The following is a 20176-nucleotide window of genomic DNA, read 5'->3' on the forward strand; positions in this document are numbered from 1 at the left end:
TTATATTTAATGGTCCTTATGTTTTATCCATATATCATAATTTATAGATGGAAACATTGCACCCAACTTTAATCATTATGATATTTGTCAAATCAAGAAGATTCTCACTGTCAGTACTCTAGGGATTGATTAAACGCTGTTAACCAGTTTGGGGATTTTTACTTTTTAAAAATGTTAAAGTGTGGATATCCTATTTGCTGTTAAAAGTCGTGGGGTGTAATTATCTAAAATACTTTGTAATTAGGGCCTGCTAAGTGGTGCATGCAGATGGTTAAGTGTCTGAGCCTTGGTTTTGGCCCAGGTCATGATCTCAGGGTTGTTGGATCCAGCCCCACTTGGGGCTCAGTGCAGAGTCTGCTTTGGATTCTCTCTCTCCTTCTGCCCCTCCTGTTTATGCTCTCTCTCTCTCTCTTTTAACTAAATAAAGCTTAAAAAGAATACTTCTAACTAAATCACGCAAGGGGTCAGCAGGTAAAAAGCACTCTCAGACTAAGATTGATTGTGTCATGTCACGTTTCTTTTGTAATTTAGTTTTTTTCAATGGTGTCTTATCCAAAAATTGTAGGTTTCTTCTTGAAAAAGACTAAAGAATTAGGCATCATGGATAGGAGTAGGGATTGATATTCCAAATTAGAATTAATTACTAACCAAGAAAGGAGCTATCAGGGAAGAGAATGGTTTGTTCACTGGGTTTCATAATCCATTGTGGTTTGTGGAAGGATGAGGAAAAAACCAATATCATGGATTTGGATTTTTGTTTGTTTGTTTGTTTTTTGCCTAGGAAAAGAGGAGCTTATAAACAGAAGCTTATAAGTCAGTTCTGTAGGACCTCAGATATTTGTTGAAATGTACTGCCTATTTTCTGTCAAGCTGTCTTAAGCTTTTTATACAAAAATGTTAATATTGTGGATTTGAAGTAAAACAGTTCTCAGCAAGACATTGTTAAGGGATATGCTGTTCATTTATAAACAACCTACGTTTATCAAACACCAGTTTTGTGCCATGCTGCATCCTAAGGCCAGAGTGAAGAAACAGATAAGTGAAAGGCATAGAGTCTGGTTTCTCAAAGAACTTGGCCTCCAGTGGAGGGAACATAAACCTGAGGTGGTCTGAGGAGTACTTCTTGGTTTGTTGACAAGATATAAGAGTCCACAACTTTAGCCTCATGGACTGGGCTCTGCAAAGGTTGCTTGATACTCTGAAGGGTGAGGGGTTGTGCATTCCAGCCAGAAGAAACTCTATGTTAAAACATATGTTAGTGGGAGACCATGATATTTTGTGGGAGCTGTGAGTCCCAAAACTCAACAGATCAACCATGAGCGCTTATGGGCAGATGACTACCTACACTATCCATAGAAACCCTCAAAATTCCCTCACCCCCCTTACCCTTCCATTGGACTTGATTCCTATTGTATGTCCTGATACCATCTTTTATTACAATGATTACACTTTTATGCATGTTTTACTGTCTTTACATGCATGTCCAGTCTTTGCTATATGAATGCAAGGTTTATGTCTGTTTTAGTCACATCTGTTTCCCCAGGACCTTGTCCAGTGACTGGCTTATAATGAGTGCTCAGTGAACATTAAGTCAGTGAATAAATAGTATTAAAGATAACATTGTAATAGTGTTATGAGAAGCATATAGTAATAGTTTTGTTGGAGAAGAGAGTGTGATTTAATGCATGTTTTTAGCTATGGGTTCTTTTCCTTTTAATTTCAGGTCAGATTTCTTCTCTTACCTGCTGGCTGTAGTCTAGCCATTTAGACTTCATAGAGAACACACATGTGATCTTAAATTGTTTGTCTTGATTTCTTCTGCCTCCAGTAATTTGGAAGACATACGTAAGGACAAAGGACATCTTTGAAATTAGGTTTTAGTTAGCATGTAGGTTAAAAATCTCGTAATGTCACAATTGCCCTTGAAAAGTTAGATGGTGACCTAAGACAACCTAGTTTGTTTGTTTGTTGTTTTTGCAGCTTTTCTGGAGCATTAGTTCAAGTAGTTAGCTGATGCAAGAAAAGTCTATCTTCAGATAGTATCATATTCATGGTAACATTCTTATGCTGATGGGCATGTACAAACAGAATTATTGAGGGAAAAAGATTTGTATCTTCTCTCATATCTTCACTTTGCTTCATTCTCACATGTATAGCAGCTTATGAATAGAAAGTGAGTAGAGGAGCCTTGGTATATAGGATCTGTGAACCTTCAGCATTTATTCTTGCCTTGTGGTCCCAGGAGCCTGATTGGCTGTGTGAAGCTTGCTCCCCGAAAGGACTCCTGTAACTTCCTCCCGCTATTACTGATTCAAATGATGGGGACATCTAACTCAGCTATAGACAGATTTTTTTTTTAAGAGCTTTATTTCTAAAGGATTAGCTAATTCAGTTATTTCTAATACTATTGTATATAATTCAAGAATTACCAGAAACTTGATTTATCTGCAACTGTGAAGGAACTAGAAAATATAGATGTCCATTCTTTTGAAGTTATGTAGGAATGGAGGACTGCAATCCAGATATATATTTTTTAAAGATTTTATTTATTTGTGAGACACACAGAGAAAGGCAGAGGGAGAAGCAGGCTCCCCGTGGGGAAGCCTAATGCAGGACTTGATCCCAGGACCCCGGAGCACTACCCGACCGAAGGCCGGTGCTCAACCACTGAGTCACCCAGGTGCCTCAGTCCAGCTATTTTAGTTAGAAATCTCTAATCAGTGAAATCTCTATTCCAATTTTTCACAATAATTGAGTTGTGATAACTCTGAGACAGAGCCTGTGGTCTTGAGGTGCTTCCTGAATCATTAGAGAAAGCTTACGTTATGGTGTTACTATAGCTCTTGCACCAAATGTATATTATTTAATTCCTTATATTACTCAGTATTTGGTTATCAGAACAATTTGTTACCTAGTTTACAAGATTAGTTTACTATTTAAGTATTTGTTAAGTTACATTTGAGATTAATATTAAAATATTAGCTTTATGATATAATATACTGTCTTGTATTAAATAGTTTTCTTTTTTAAACAGTGTTTTTAAAGTTTTAAACTTTAAAGCTTAAAGTTTTTTAAATAGGGGAAGGGAGCTGGGAGTATTATAGAGAGGTTCTGTGCCATGCTGATAATAAAACTGAAAATTGATACATTGTTTGTGACCTAGATGTTTTGGTGGAAACATTTTGTTTTACTTAAAAAATAAATATTAAGGGATCCCTGGGTGGCGCAGCGGTTTGGCGCCTGCCTTTGGCCCAGGGCGCGATCCTGGAGACCTGGGATCGAATCCCACATCGGGCTCCCGGTGCATGGAGCCTGCTTCTCCCTCTGCCTATGTCTCTGCCTCTCTCTCTCTCTCTCTCTGTGACTATCATAAATAAATAAATAAAAATTAAAAAAAAATAAATATTAAGTATCTCACTTTTGTGAACCACAAAGTCATGTGTGACACAACCCTTTTTGCATCATTTCTGAGCTTTGTTTTAGGGTAGAACTCTAGTGTGTAAGGGCCAAGGGTGCCTGTTGTTCTTTACTTAATAGTGTTTTCACTAAATATCCCTTTGCAAATGTTAAAAAAAACAGATCCAGACTGGCTTCATCAGATTAGATTGTTAATGTTAATCTAAAAACAGCACAGTCTAAGATAAAAGCTATGATTAGGTACTATTATTTATCTATCATTTACATATGAAAAACATTTAATGAGAGACCAAGTATTGTCCTGTGCTACACTTCTAGGAAGTGGTGAGTGTAAGATTCTAATCTGGGCAACTCCACAGCCCTCTTAACCATTACCCTTTATCACTTGGCAAGATAGTTTTTCTCTTGATAGAGTCTCTCAGGCCTTTGAGGCTTTTGGTGCTGCTAAATCAAGAGGCCTTTGTCGGAGAAGTTAAATGTAGAGATCTAGGCATTGGGAGTTCTCTGAATGGAAGTACAAACTGAGTCTTACTGGAGGAAAACAGAAAAGTACTCCTGAGGAGGTTGAGGGGGAGGGGAGGAAGAAAGAGAGGGGGTAGGAGGTTGGAGAGTAAAATGAATGCTAAGAGGAGGAGGGGAACATGTAGAATGTGCTAAACTTTATTATATCTCTCTTCCTCCAATAGAAACATCCTTATTTAAGGGTTACTTTTTAAATTCATTTATTTTTTAAAGTTTTTTTGTTGTTTTTTTTTTTTGAGTGCACACATGGGTGCAATGGGAGGAGCAGAGGGGAAGGAGAGGGAGAGGGGAAACAATCTCAAGCAAAGTTTGTGCTGAATGCTGAGCTGGACTTGGGGCTAGACCTCAGGACCCTGATAACATGATCTGACCCAAAACCAAGAGTTGGATACTTAACTTACTGAGCCACCCAGGTGCCTCAATGTTTACTTTTTTAAAGAAAAAATTATGTATCGAGTATCAGATATACTTCTCTGTATAGTGACTCCCCCTCACCCCAGTGTCTTATCACTCAACTTTTAGGAGTTGTCAGTATTGTTTTATGTATAACACTTTTTTTTTAATAGAAGCATTATACTCTTAACACTCAACAACAACAAAAAATAAAATCTGTATGACCCATTGCCCATTTCATGCTCAATTGATGTTTGAATTGTCCCCAAAACAGTTACCATTGGAGGTTTGATTAATTTAGGGTCCATGCAAAGTCTACACATTGCATTTGGTTAATATATCTCTTAAACTTATAACATTTTCTTCCCATTTATTTGGTGATGAAAGAAACTAAATCCTTCCTCTTGTAGCATTTTCACACTCTGGATTTAGCTGATGATGTCCTAATGTTTAACGTATTTTTCTGTTCGTTGTCTTTCCTGTAAACTGGTAAGAGGCTTGAATAGATTCAAGTTGAGTTTGTTTTAGGAAGAATATTTCATAGATGTTACTGTGTCAGTCCTGTTGTCTCATAATAGGACATAAGACTGATTCAGAATCAGGTATCTTTTCACCTAATGGAGTTAACAGTCATTAATGATTGCTACTTGGATATATTTATTAGGGATATATTAATTAGGGATTGCTTGCACCCAACAACATGTATATTTGGTTGTCTTATTTTGTGATTCTGTCATTTTTTCTGCATTTGTTAAGATTCTTCTGTAAGGAAAACTTTTATCATCAATTATTTGATTACCTTGAAATATAGGAAATACTAGTGTAAAGATTTTTTAATTCTTTAGAGAAACTTTTTTTTGAGTTGTAACTTCCATACAATAAAATGTATATACCTTAAATGATGTAGCCCTTGGTGAATTTTTACATAAGCATTCACCTGAAAAACACCATCCAGATTAAGTGGATGTTAGCTGTTACCAACACCTCGGTCAGCAAATTCTCACAGAGGTAATCTCTATTCCAACATGTTAACTTCAGATCAGTAACCCCAATATCACCTAGGAATTTGTTAGAAATACATGTTGTAGGCAGCCCAGGTGGCTCAGCGGTTTAGCGCCTTCAGCCCAGGGCCTGATCCTGGAGACCTGGGATCGAGTCCCGCGTCGGGCTCCCTGCATGGAGCCTGCTTCTCCCTCTGCCTGTGTCTCTGCCTCTCTTTTTGTGTCTCTCATAAATAAATAAAATCTTTAAAATTAAAAAAAAAAAAGAAATACATGTTGTATTTTAGACATATTTTACTCTTTTAGACATACTGACTTGGAAACTATAGGGTGTGGGTGGGACAACAATCTTGTTTTAATAAGCCCTCCCAGGTGGTTCTGATACACACCAACATTGGTGATCCATTGCTCTATTCTAATCCTTATTGTCAAAATTAGTTTGTTCTTGACCTTCCTTTTATATAAATGAATCAATTGAGCATTTTTTATGTTCCATTTTATTTCCCCAGGTGCACTGGATCTTTCTCTGTATCCTAGGGGTAAGAGGGCTTGCTGCCCTGTCCCCAGCAGTTTAAGGCTTTGTTGTATAAAACAGAAGGATGCATAGAAGCTAGTGGGGCTTTGTTCTTGTCCCAGCTTAGCGTCTTATCTCTGCTCTTTATAGTGTATTTTCCTTGAATAGTAGGTTGAGGCCCATGGAAAAGAATTTGCTATTCCAAACTGACATTTTACTCCACATTTGGCTTTTAAGCATCCATGAAAATGTTAGCGTATTACTCCTTATGGTGGTCACTTCTTTTATGCTCTGCTGAAAGTGAAACTTAAAAAAATATCATGTCTCTTCTTGGATGGTCTTGGCTCCATTTGGAATTTGGCTGATTTGGTTGTATTCTGATGTTGGCTCTGTGATAAGCTCAAGAAAAATTAGGATTTTGAAGATTATCTATTCCAGGTTATTAGGTAGTAGTGACATTCACTGCAGCTTTCTAAATCCTAAGTGGAAGTGACATTCTGATCTTTCTGTAAGTGGAACCACACTATATATACTCTTAAACATCTGGATTCTTTTGTGTAAAAGATCTTGCTGGATTCATCTGTATTGTTGCATGTAACCAATAGCTCTTTTTTTTTTTAATTACCATATTGTATTCTATTATGTCAAAATTCCTACTAAAATTTATTTTCCTCTTAGAAAGTATTCTTTCAGTAAATCTTAATAAATCTTAATAAAATGTTTCATTTTAGGGTATTTAGTGCGTGCCATATACTGAACAAACTTAGGTTTGGGTAATATACACTGGTGTATCAAACTCAGTCTTTGCCGTCCTTGAACTTATAACCTAGCAATGATCCATCTGTATTAATGTTACCCCTGTCACTCTTCTCTCTGACACCTGATTCTCTATATCCTTGTTCTCAATGCCTTATTTAATTTAGAAACTTTACTTGAGCAAGTCCTAAATAGACCAAAATGCTAAAGGATTGCATACTGTGATTTTTCAATACGCAGTGTTTTATAAAATGTCTGGTTAATTGTTGTGCCTGTATACTATTTTAAGAGGCAGCACAACTGGGCAGCCCTGGTGGCTCAGGGGTTTAGCGCCGCCTTTAGCCCAGGGTGTGATCCTGGAGACCCGGGATCCAGTCCCATGTCAGGCTCCCTGCATGGAGCCTGCTTCTCCCTCTGCCTCTGCCCCACCCTCTCTCTCTATCTCAAAAAAAAAAAAAAAAAAAAAAAAAAAAGAAAAGCAAAAGCAGCACAACTACTCAGATATTAGGTTTGGTCATAATTCAAGCAGCTTGGCACCTGTCATCTTTACCTAGCCCTCAGCACCTTAATGTCATTTGCATGCCCCACATAGTTTTTAAGTTTTATCAGAACTAAATGGTAAAATTTGGAGAGAATTTTTGTGGTTTGGTCAAGGGCGCTTCTGGTTCCTCTTTATCTACTAGTATTCTCCTGTTCCTTAAATTAAAAAACTTCAGAAAATAATATGCCTTGAATCTAAATTTAATAACATTATTTAATATTCCTAAGCCACAAATTAGTTTAAAGCCTCACTTTCACAAGTTGCTTTGATCTCTATATGCCTGAGTAAAAAGTTGTAGCTGGAGGACAGAAAAGTCGGCTTGATACAGTAATGGGGCTTTGTGTCGAGCTTTGTGTGCTCTTTTTAAAACCACAAACAATCTGGATTGAGGTACTGTTTTAAACCTTTACTTTTGGATAAAGGTGTCATTTTTGCTTATTTGATTATTGCGGTCAAGCCTTTGAATCAGTTTATGTCACAGATGAAAGCTAGGAGAAACAGGACAGAAGGAAATTTGGGGAAAGTGGTTGAGTAATACAAGGTCAAAAAATTAAATTAAGATACAGTTATTTGAATGTGAAAGTGCATATTAAGAAGTGACTGTTCAATTAATTGCTCTGGGTCTCAGTAGTGAATTTATGCCTATGTAAATCCCTAAAATGCAGGCAGTTCATACCTTCTAAAAAGCTATTTGAAAAACTAAAAAAAGAATGTGAGTGGGTGGTTTCTCAGATGATAAGGTAATGGATATGAAAGGAATTTGAAAAAATGAAAGCTTCTACTGTTGCTTTGCAAAACTTTTGATTTAATTATACTTTGGTTCTTTGCAGTCTTTATAGTTCCCAATCTTAGCTATGGAGTCCCTTGTACTTCTCAGTAATCCTCTCAGAATATTTCATTCCTGGGATGTCTGGGTGGGTCAGTCAGTTAGGCTCTTGATTTCAGCTAGGGTTATGGTCTCTAGGTCCTGGGATCTAGCCCCAAGTCTGGCTCTGCTGGGGTAGGAGGGAGTTGGCTGGAGATTCTCTCTCCCTCGGCCCCCGCCCCCCCCCCCAAGAGATCTCTCTTTGTCTCTCTCACTCAAATAAATAAGTTTTTAAAAAGAAAAGAATATTTTATTCCTTTGTCAGGAAGGCAGTCTGCATGGACTCTGGAATCAGGTAGACTTGAACCTGAATCCATTTCAGTAGTGTATGAATTTTTGGACAAGCATTTTAGCCTTTCCAAATATTGGTTTATCTATTTAAAATGGGAGGACATCCACAACCTTACAGCGTTATGAAGATTAAACAAGGATAGAATAGTAGGCATGATACCCATCAGGAAATAAATGCTCAATAAAGTTTGCTTTTTCTTTCCCCTTCTCATCCAATTGTGGATTCCTTTTAAAAAGCATAAAACAAAAAATTAAAACTAAAACCAAGAAACTTTGATAGGTTTATTTATTTGAAAGAGAGAGGGAGAGAGAGGGAGAGAGAGAGAATGTGTGTTGGAGAGGGAGAGTGAGAATCTCAAGCAGATTCCCCGCTAAGCACAGAGCCCAACATGGGGCTTGATTCAGGACCCTGAGATCATGACCTAAACCAAAATCAAGAGTCGGGAGCCTAACTGACTGAGCTACTATCCAGGCGCCCCTGATTTACTAGTTTTTTAAAAAGGAATTTATATGTAGTTTTGAAGATTCTTTCAAATGTGAAATACTGACATTATAAATGTGCTATACTGCAAAAATCATTTTACAGAAATTAAATCAGAAAATCTCAGACATTTCTAAGCCACGTGCCAGATATTATTTTTAGTTCACCATTAAATTAAAGCTCTCAGACAATATTGAAGTGTTTCAGAGAAGATGATATCATTAGATTTTGTAGCCAGCATGTACTTTTCAAATTGTTATGACTGCATTCTTTAATCACTTAACAGACTACATATCAGGGAAAGTTCATCAGAGGTACTATAGCTACTAAAATGAGGCAGACTCACAATGTCAGTTTTATTTCATGTCATAGTTATATAAGCAAATGTAGGAGAAAGTTTCATGAATCAACTAATGAAGTGACAATATTCATAATATAAGCAGATATGGAAGCTTTACAGTTGAGCCATCAGATTAGTTTTGACTTAAGAGCACAGCCCAAGATGATGGATTTCATTTATTACAATTGTTTGTGTGTTTAGAAATCAATATATACTCTTGATAGGAAATAGTGCATTCAGGTTCTAATCTTTTTTTTTTTTTTTGTTGTTGTTCTGAATGGCAGCCCCCCAAACACTTTGTAGCAGTAGTGTGTCTTTCTTGTGGGCTTATCTTATGCCTCCAAGTTATTAATACTTAAGATATTCTTGGGAGATAATATACATTATTCTTATTTTAGACAGTAAAATAAAGGAATAAAGAAGTGAAAGAATAGAATTTTCTGTCCTTAGTCTACATGTGACAGGGAAATGTTAAAGCCTTCCTGACTCACAGACAAATTCACCAGAGGACAGAATTTTTAATGTTATGTTATTTAGTGATTTGCAAAATGACCCTTAAATCTAATATCATTACAATCACAGGCCCAAAAAGCAAAGTTATTTTTCAGTCTTGACTTAGTATTTATTCAATTAACTTGCACTAAGAGATTGTCAATTTACTTAAAAGTTTAGGAGCTTTCAAATTTGTGGTCCTGTGGCAGGCCCCAGAGTATTTAAGACTCATTTTATGCTCTTAACAGATTTACTTCCTAATGGGTCAAATAGACATGCCCACAATTATAAGACAGACTCAGCTATATTAATGTTACAAAGGGAATAGAGAAGGATGTGAAATCAGTTTTAACTGGAAAGGTTTGTGGGTGTAGGGATTTTCAACTTTGAAAGTCGAGCCTTGAGGGTGGTCTTTATAATAGCAGAGGCATAGAAAGTAGAAAATACAGAATAGATTTAGGGGAATGACGAACAATGCATCAGCTTGAATGTATAGTCAGCAAAGATAGTGTAGAGTCAAATAGAGAAATTTGATCTCTGTAATGGATTCTGGGTTTTATTTTGTTGTTCCTGAGCCATTGATAGTTTTTAATCCGTAGAAGGATATGATCATATCTGTGCTATAAGAGTGTAACTGTTGACAGTTTGAATAAAAGTCAGATGGGAGTCTTTATAACATAGGAAGGAAGCCTTTGTAGAAATATTAAGAGAGATGATGAGGGTAAGAACTAGAGTTATGGAATGGAAATCATGAGTTTCAAATACATTTTTAAAGGTAAAATTGATAAGTGAAACATACTGAATTGAGGTGGTCTGGAGAAATAGAAATGGTAATTTATGAAGATGTTCTGTCTGTTGAATAAAAAATCCTTTGTTTCTTATTCAGACATCTTCTATTTTTTATGTCTTTTAAGTATATTTCACATAATATTGAACTGGATTTTGAGTAATTGTTTTTAGTTAAACTGTTAATTCTTGTTTTCATATTGAGGGGTGCCTGGCTGGCTCAGCTGGAAGAGCGTGCAGCTCTTGGTCTTGGGGTTGTGAGTTTGCGTACCACATTGAGTGTAGAGATTACCTAAATAAATAAATAAATTTTTAAAAAGACTTGTTTTCATATTGAATAAATAGGTGTTTTTAAGACGCAGTTTTGTAGTTAAAATTTTTTACATTGTAAAAATATGGGCATGTTTAGAATATTTAAATAATAAAGATGTAAAGGTAAAAAGAAGTCCTCCCTTCACCTGATTCTTACTTCTCTAATGATAACAACTATTAACAATTTGTTGTGTTTAAACATACATGTGCACCCACATCTTTATGTGATTTCTGTCACGCTGCCTTTATAAAAATGGGATCCAGTGTACAGTTTCTCAAAGTATCAAAACTTAGTGTGTTCATTTACCTGTCTCAAATGTATAGTCTTTCTGTATAATAACAAGAAGTTTCTGTAATAACAAGAAGGAAAAGCATGTAAACTTGAAATGATGCTGTGTAATTAATGTTTTAGTATTCTATCTTACTTAGAAATGATCTAGTAAGTTAATGATTATTCATTAGTTAATTCAATTTAATATTGGCCTAACATTTTAGGTTACCTTTAAAGTTCTTGAAAATTATCCCTAAAGCTGACACCATAAAACATAATTACTATTGAAATAAAACGTTTGTCAGGATGATCATTCAGTTTAAACACAGATTTACATTTTCATAATCTTAAACATTGTTTTATGAATAAGAATGGCTTATTTGATCACCAAACCTGTATGTATTTCATTAAATTTACTCTACTGGGATAAAAATATATGCTTACATTATATTTAACACTGACAAAAAAATCAGAAGACAGATTTGTTCCATTAAACTAGGTTTGTTTACCAGATACTTACCTTAATTATGTGGACTTGGTTCTTAAAACCTTTTTGACTTAGTTTCTGTAAGAATAATTTTTAAAAGTATAACACATTTTAAATATTAGAAGATCAATTTTCTTTTCTGGGAATTTTGGTAATATTCAATTTATAAATGCATATTTGTTTCTATAAGCTAATTGGAACAGAGCTACTTTAAGAGACTTTATAATCTAATTTATTAATACTCTTCAGGAGTAGAAAAAGTAATTGGTACTTGGGATGAGAAATAAAGACCTTTTTGAATTGTGGATTTATAGCCACCCAGATACTGAGAGTTTATTGTTTCCAATTCTACAATTTTAGCTGTGGCTACAGAGTTAACACAGAAACATAAAACCTAACCTGTCCAGATACCAAAGAGCTATTCTTCTTTCTGGTCAGTGTGAGATTCTTAATTGATTTGAACTCAGAATAGGTAAACGGAAGAGATAAATGAACAAATGACTAATGGATCAAATTCTCCTTTTTCTCTCACTCAACACAGAATAGGTCTCTATAAACCATCAGGGATTATTAGTAAATGGCAGTCCATGAAATCGAACTCTCAGTCATTGTGACAAAGTGATTTTTTTTTTTTTGCATTACTGGAGAATTACTTCTTTATCCATCCTTGATATTTTATTAATTTAACCTAGATATGTACTTAGATATGTGGTTTAGTTTTTTAATTAAAATTTTACAAATTTTCCTTCTGTAGGTTGTTTTCCCTTTATTTTAGGGGTATTGCTATTATGTCGATCTGCTTTTTTTCTTCTATTTGTTTAGCTATTCTGTCAGGGAGACTAATTATCTTTCCATTCAATCTCTGTCCTACATCTTCTTTGTCTTTTTTTCTCCTCAGTACTCAGGTTATTTTAAGATTTTTCTCCTTGCCCATTAATTTTCAATCTTTGCTTCTTTCCTTCCTAATTGATTTCCTTAGCTCATCTCAACTTCCCTGTTTTGTTCTTTTTATATTTGAATTCTTGTTTATTAAATGTTTGTTCTTCCTAGGTTGTTCTCTGTTACAAAGAACTCACTGGGAATTTTATTTTCTTGTGTTGTTGTTTTCTTTCAGGCTGGGTTCTTCCTTCGTTCTGCTTACCATAGTCATTATTTGTTACTTTACTTCCTTCTACTCTCTTGTTTATATGGTTATGGGGCCATTTCTTTTTATCTTTTTAGTTAGAGACTCGAATAGCTGGATCAAGACTTTGTATTTGCCCTGGTATAACAAGGGTGAATTCCCATTGGTACCTTTTTCTCCTTGACTGTTACTTTTTCTCCTCCTTTTATTGTACCCCCTCAGTATGCCTTTTGAGCTGTTGTATGCTGTTCTCTTTTTTGTTTCTCTGAGGCTGAAGGGTATAAGGTGGTGTGTTGTGGGAGGGACTCTTCTGGTGCTCCAGGCTCTCCTGTCTCCTTAGATTTTGTTAAGTGTCTGCTAGCCTCACTCCATCCTGCTGAGTGTGTAGTACAATTTTAGGGGCTTCAGACCCTTCCCTTAAGTCAGAATAGTGTCTTGGAAGTCAGTGGGTTCTGGTCCTACTGTGCCTCAGTTGAGATTTCAGAGATTCTGTGCTGAAGATGTTTTCCTGTACTTTTCTAAAGCATGCCAAATCATATATTTCTATCCAAACTGGAGGATGTTTATTACAACTTTGAAGTTTTATCAACTCACTTATTTTTCCCATTACTGCTTTTAGTCAGTGTCATCAGCCTAGGAGCCAGACCACATTGTACACAATCTTTTTCTGGCCGCTACTTTTTAAAGTTTAGAGGTATTTAGTTTAAACAATTTCTGTTTGACAGAGCTGGTGAGTTTTGGCTAAAAATTACACACACGCAGGAATATATATATATATGTGTGTGTGTGTGTGTGTATATATATATATATAAATAATTTTTTTCCCCTCTCCTTTTATTAGTTATTGGGGTTGGGAAATTCTAGAATTCTGCTTCACCCCTCTGCAAAGTCTAAATCAGAAGCCTCCAAACTTTGATTGTATGCTCCTATGGGCAGAACCACTTAGGATAAGCATGCCTGTTAGACATATTTTTATTCATTTAAAAGTTTTACGCATGTGCTGCTGCACCATCTTTACTTGAATGTATGAGTCCCTAAATATTTACTTTTGACTTAATAGCATGCATACTCTAGAAACTTTGAATTTTTAAAGTATAGGGATGGCTTAGAATCAGATTTTTTTAATCAAGAAACAAAACCAACAAATAACAGTGTTGTAAGATATATAATTTTAAAAGCCATCAGTGACCATAAGGCATATACTTTACTTTTATTCATATTTTGCATTTTTGTATGCTTAGAATTTTTATATAATCATTTTCTGTTAATGTTAGGATTGGGAGAGATTAGTGGACTAGTCAATTTTATCAAAACTATTATACTTTTCACCATGACACCTACTATAGTGTCTGTTTATATTACCAGTTGAAAGCTCTTTTGAGATGGATACAATGCAACTTAACATCAGAAGAATTTTTTTTGGTGCTATTGTGTTCTTTTCCTACATCCTACCACGATTTTAGTGATGAATTTTAAAAATGTATTGTTTTATAAGATCAAATGTGCTTAAAAAATAATAAAATCACATTTTCTTATTTTAAAGGAGATAATGTCCAAAGTGAAAAAAAAAAAAAATTTGGATTGAAAGTTGGAAGATAGGCGTTCTTTCTATAGAAGTGTTTCTTTTTTAAAAAATACAATAAAAATTGGCAGTCTAATTTTGTTAATTCTGGATTTTGCTATCATTATGCATAGCCCAGGTTTATAAAAATGTTCTTGGGCAGCCCCGGTTGCTCAGCAGTTTAGCGTCTGCCTTCAGCCCTGGGCGTGATCCTGGAGACCTGGGATCGAGTCCCACGTTGGGCTCCCTGCATGAAGCCTGCTTCTCCTTCTGCCTGTGTCTCTGTCTCTCTCTCTCTGTGTGTCTCTCATGAAAAAATAAATAAAATCTTAAAAAAAAAATGTTCTTTACTTTCTCCTAATGACAATTTATTAATTTAATTAATGCATTCAATATTTATTAAGAGTTTGGTAGGAATCATAAGTAGGTTTTGAGCTTTGCTGCATTTAATTGTCTACAAATATATATTCTTATTATGTTATAACCCATGTAATTATGCTTATTTAAGAACAATTTATCTCCTTTTTTGTCTCCTCAGATTCTGTCAAATTTTAAGAACAAATGCATCTTATAGCTCATGGAAGAAAAAACACAAATCAAGACATTTTTGGGTTCCAAGTTGCCAAAGTATGGAACAAAATCTGTGAGAAGTACACTGCAGCCAATGTCAAATGGGACACCTGTTGATTTATTGGGAACTTCTAAGAGTAACAATGTCAAAAGTTACATCAAAAATAATGGCTCTGATTGCCCATCATCCCATTCATTTAATTGGAGAACGGCAACTAAATACCAGCTTAGTGCACAAAGTGTTGAAGAGCGGAACAGTATTCAAACTTCACGCGATAAAGTAATTGATCCTGAAAAACATGCACCTACTCAAGGAATGTTTGATAAAAATGGGATAAAGGGAGGCTTGAAAAGTATTTCTTTACTCTCATCAAAGTTAGCAAAGCCATCCACTATGTTTGTGTCATCTACAGAGGAGTTAAACCAAAAGTCTTTGACTGGACCACCTAGTTTGGGTAAATTCACCAAAGGCACATTATTAGGAAGGACTTCATATTCTTCAGTCAGTGCTCCAAAATCACAGTTGAATGGATTATATGGAAACCGTTCAGCTAGTAGCATACAAAGGCCTAGAGCAAATTCCTGTGCCACCAGAAGCAGTTCTGGAGAAGGCTTAGTACAATCCCTAGACAATATTAAATCTCTTACTTGTGAAAAAATGGTAAGGTCACAGAGTTTTTCACATTCCATTCAGAATTCATTCCTTCCACCTTCATCTATAACCAGATCACATTCCTTCAATAGAGCTGCAGATCTTACAAAGCCTTATCAGAACCAACAGCTGCCCATTAGAGTACCTCTGAGGTCAAGTATGCTAGCAAGAAATTCCCGGCAGTCAGAGGTACTCAATGGGAATGACCACTTAGGGTATGGATTTAATAGGCCTTATGCTGCTGGTGGAAAGAAGTTGGCTTTACCAAATGGCCCTGGTGTAACTTCCACTTTGGGTTATAGGATGGTTCATCCCTCTCTACTGAAATCTAACCGACCTCCATTTTCTGGCACTATCACAGTTGATGGTAATAAAAATTCACCTGCTGATTCATGTGTAGAAGAAGATGCTGAACTTATGGCTAAGGACAGAACTACTAATAAGGACCAAGAACTAATTGAAAATGATAGTTACAGAACAGAAAATGACCAGACCATGAAGCATGATGCTAAAATTAGATACTTGAGTGATGATGTGGATGATATTTCCTTGTCGTCTTTGTCATCTTCTGATAAGAATGATTTAAGTGAAGATTTTAGTGATGATTTTATAGATATAGAAGACTCCAACAGAACTAGAATAACTCCAGAGGAAATTTGTCTCAAAGAAGAAAAGCATGAAATTGTACCACCAAAGGATATGTTTGATTCCCCCAAGGAAAATGAAAAAAGTAAAACTGATGAGTGGATAGATATAAGTGTCTCTGGTAAATATTAATATCCTTAAGTTTGTTTGCTTTCTCCTAGATAATATAACTGAACTTAAATTTAGAATTACCTTTTGATTAATTCCAAGATACTGTCAATTTTGTGGAGGGATGGATCTAGATAAAATTGGGGCAGGGCAACTTTTATTTTCCTGTGGCTTTGGCTCTGGGTCTTATTTTTCACTATTTAAAACAATGTCAGTAAAAATACTCTTCCCCTAATGTTCTTATTTGACTGTCATGCTTCAGAATTATTTTTTTTCCCCCCACTTCCTCGACAGTGGCATGCCAGTTTAGACCATCTATTCCCTTATGGTAATGGATGCTATTTGTTTAGAGTAAGGCTGTGCCAAAGGGTAAATGAACTGGTAATAATATAGGTTATGTCCAATCTAATGAATGTTTTTATCCTAGGAAATATACTTTTTTTTTTTTTAAAGGAGGACTTGGTTTCTTGTTTAACAAACTTTATAGTTATACTTTCAGAGGAACTTTATATTTTTAACTGAGGAAAGTGAGATTAGTACCTGTTTAAACATTTTCCCTTATATTTGGTTATCCTGGCACTAAAAGTCTGGAGAAATATCTAGGTGCCTGTATGGCCTGAAAAAAAGAACAAACTGAAGGGATTGGGTGTAGGCCTGTGATCTGGTGAAGGGTCTAGGCCATGCTTAAAGATATACATAAACCCTTGACTGTCTGAAGGTCTTCTAGTTAGAAGTGAATACCAGAACAAGTGTTTCCCTTATAAGGAGGTAACTGCAAGGTTAAATGCTATATACAGGGTAAGGAGTTCATGGCCAGTGTGTAAAAGTAAGTATCTTAGGAAGTATTAAAAGAATATGAGGCTTTATTTATAATTCTAGAAATGTTCCAGAAGTGAAAGATAGCTCAATGAATTTTCTTTATGTGTATTGGAAAATATTTCAGTAGGTTATTTAAGATTGATTTTTTTTCTTGATTTTTTTTTATTGTTTGGGATTTAGAAAATACTGTAGTTACTAATATTTTTTGCCAGTTTTTTTGATTTAATAAATTATTAGAATTTATCTCTTCAGAACCTGAGAAATACATTTTTGTGAATTAATAACTTTTTTTTCTTTCTCTTTTTAAAAAATCAATTGAAGACAGGAGTGAATGTACAAAACATACTTCTGGGAATAACTTGATTTCACCAGATACAGATTACAGAGCTGGTTCTTCATTTGAGCTCTCTCCATCTGATAGCTCTGATGGAACATACATGTGGGATGAAGAGGGTTTGGAGCCCATTGGAAATGTCCATCCAGTTGGGAGCTATGAATCCTCGGAAATGAACAGCATTGTATGTATGGATTTACATGTCCTTTTGCAACATTTTGTTTACCTTCCTATGGAAAGACTTGTGATACTGATTGGACTTTTTTAAGTTTATAAATTAGCTCTCCTAGTTTAAGAAAGGAAATTCATATCTGTTAAGAGCCTATAAAACGTCTGACCTTAGTACCTAATAAAGCATATATTTGTGTCATATGACAGTTGAGTTAAATATACTCTCATACATATTAATATACATACGTATATGTATATAGATATGCTGTATTCAGGTTAAGGTAAGCTAGTGGTTCTCAAATTTGGGGAGGAAGGCAATGTCTGGAGCTAATTTTGGTTGTCATATTGAGGAGTGCTACTGAAAAGTAGTGGGAAGATGCCAGGGATGCTGCTTAATGCCCGACAGTGGTACCCACAGCAAAGGATTATTCAGCCCGTGTCAGTAGTGCCACTTTGAGAAATCCTGGGTTAGGCTATGCTGAGGTAACAGTTAAGTGCCAACTCAGTGGCTTAACACAATAAAAGCTTGTTTTTCCTCTTCCCAAGTCTATTCTAAGTCTGAAAACTCTAGGGCAACTTTCTTCAGTGTTCTAAGTTGCTTTCATCTTCACCATCTCCAAGAAAAGGTGGCTTCACCATCTCTTTTGGAGGCCCCGTCCTGTCGTTATTGTAGAGGGAGAATGCAGCCAGGTCTCGTGTGTGCAGTTACTCGCCTTGGCATGCAGATGCCACATGGTACTTTAACTCACAACCATTGACCCTAGCAACTTTAAGTACTAACTGGGCAGGAAGTGTAATTTTCCTGTGTGCCTGGAAGGCAAATTTTAAGAGATACTGCAAGTAATGTGGCTAATACGCTGTATAAGTAGAGAATCGTTGGTGTGTTTGAAGTGACTCATTGTAATTACTCAGTGTATAAAATATGATTTTGCAGTAGTTGTATGGAAAGATTGGTAGTCTTCATAGATATATTAAATTTCAAGTGGATTTCAGGCATTGTAATTTTCTATACTCTCATAAACCTGACTTGAAAAGAATAAGCATCGTTACTAGAGGATTGTTTAATTCCACAAACATAGAGGGGACACATATTTAATTTAGAGAGGGTATCTCTATTTCATTAGATAAAACAAGTTTAGAAAAGATTACAGTTTAGGGCTTTATAAGCTTTCTCACTAGGACTTGTTAAAGCCAAGTATGATCGACGTGGGAATGAACATTGTGTCCAGCAGATGGCAGCAATAATCCACGCAGTACCTGACATTGTTTCTCCTATATCTTAATGATGCCTCTAAAAGAGTTCAGGACACACCTGGGTTGACTATTGGTCTTGAAGACCTTAGATCTTCTGATTTAAGAGGAAAACAGTCTGAGAAAGGATGGAGGATTGGTGGCAAATGTTGAAAGTAGTGTTAGGATCTCCTACTGTGATAGTGGATTTACCATTTTCTGAAAATCTATTATTTTTTTGCTTTTTATATTTTGAGTGTATTTTGTTAGGTAGGTACTTGTTTAGAGTTGTTTTCTTGGTGAAATTGAACTTACAGTCATAATTTAGTGGTCTCTATTCCTCATTATGCTTTTTGTCTTAAGGCCTTTTCAGATACTAGTATATTTTATCAGTTTTATTTATGTATATTCCATCCTTTTGCTATGAACCTTTTTGATACATAGCAAAAAGGTTGTAATTTTTTTAAATTACAGTTTCTTCTTTTCTTTTAACCAATGAGTTTAGTCCTTTTATGTTTGTATATATTGATATATTTGGACTTTATTCTGCCATCTTAACTATTTTTATTTAATTGTCTACCTTTTTCTGTTTCTTTATTTGTCCTTTCTTTGCCTAGAGTAGTTTAAATACATATTTAAAACTTAATCCCAAAAGAACTTTAACATATTCTCATTTTTCTTGGTCTCCCCAACCCTCTCACCAAAGCCTGTGTCTCCTCTCCCCACACCCCTCCCATCCCACCTAGTTCTCCAATCACCATCATGGTTGTTCTCTACAGTGGTGCTCCTTCCAGCCCAGGTCAAGATAAGGAGCTTTCATTAGAATGTGAGTCCACTGTGTCACTTATTAATACGGTTTAATTCAACCCACTATTTAGTTTAGTTGATTCTGTTTTCATGGTAAAACTTTCTTTTTGAAGAAAGTAATGTGTTGATATTCATTGTAGTGCAAGCTCCTTATCTTGTTATGGACTCTTAACAGTTGTAGACTGATTACTTTGCATATCACTTATCTAGAATCTAGGTGATTTTTTGTTGTTGTTGTTTAAATATGCATAGTGTCTTGTTGTGTATTTACTTTAAATTAAATGCACAAATATTTTTCATACAGCACAGAGAATTTTGAATATTTGTATATAATTGTTTTAAGTCATCCACATTGTGATAGAGAATATTTCTATCACCCCAGAATGTTTCTTGCGCTTTTCTGTCATTTTCTCAACCCCTCCCCGCAGAGATGCAACCTGTTTTGATTTTTATCACTATAGATTAGTTTTACCTATATATACTTATAAAAGTAGAATTATAAACACGTCTATTTTATATGTCTTCTTTGACCCAATATTTGATACTTTTTGTAGTTTGCTTATGGTTTTGTTATATAATATTCCTTTGTGTGTAGATAATACAACTTACTTTATCCCGATATTGCTAGACATTCAGGTTGTTTCCAGTTTTTGGCAACTGCTACTGTTGGGAAGATTTTGTTACATA

The 20176-nt window shown here is 35.3% G+C and overlaps 1 protein-coding gene across 11 annotated transcripts in view; it reads left to right on the forward strand.

The window, feature by feature from the left end:
* CCSER2 (coiled-coil serine rich protein 2) overlaps positions 1 to 20176 on the forward strand; it is a 186022-nt gene that overhangs the window by 25983 nt on the left and 139863 nt on the right. For all 11 annotated transcript variants that reach the window (XR_012029669.1, XR_012029668.1, XR_012029667.1 and 8 more), the window contains 2 exons: positions 14692 to 16141; positions 17269 to 17465. Coding sequence is in view for 8 of the 11 variants with exons in the window: in XM_072823823.1 (XP_072679924.1) it covers positions 14731 to 16141; positions 17269 to 17465 (1608 nt within the window). In the remaining 3 variants the exon portion in view is untranslated. The remainder of the gene's footprint in view (positions 1 to 14691; positions 16142 to 17268; positions 17466 to 20176) is intronic.

The sequence above is a fragment of the Canis lupus genome, chromosome 4 (assembly GCF_048164855.1).
Source record: "Canis lupus baileyi chromosome 4, mCanLup2.hap1, whole genome shotgun sequence".
Classification (NCBI taxonomy): domain Eukaryota; kingdom Metazoa; phylum Chordata; class Mammalia; order Carnivora; family Canidae; genus Canis; species Canis lupus.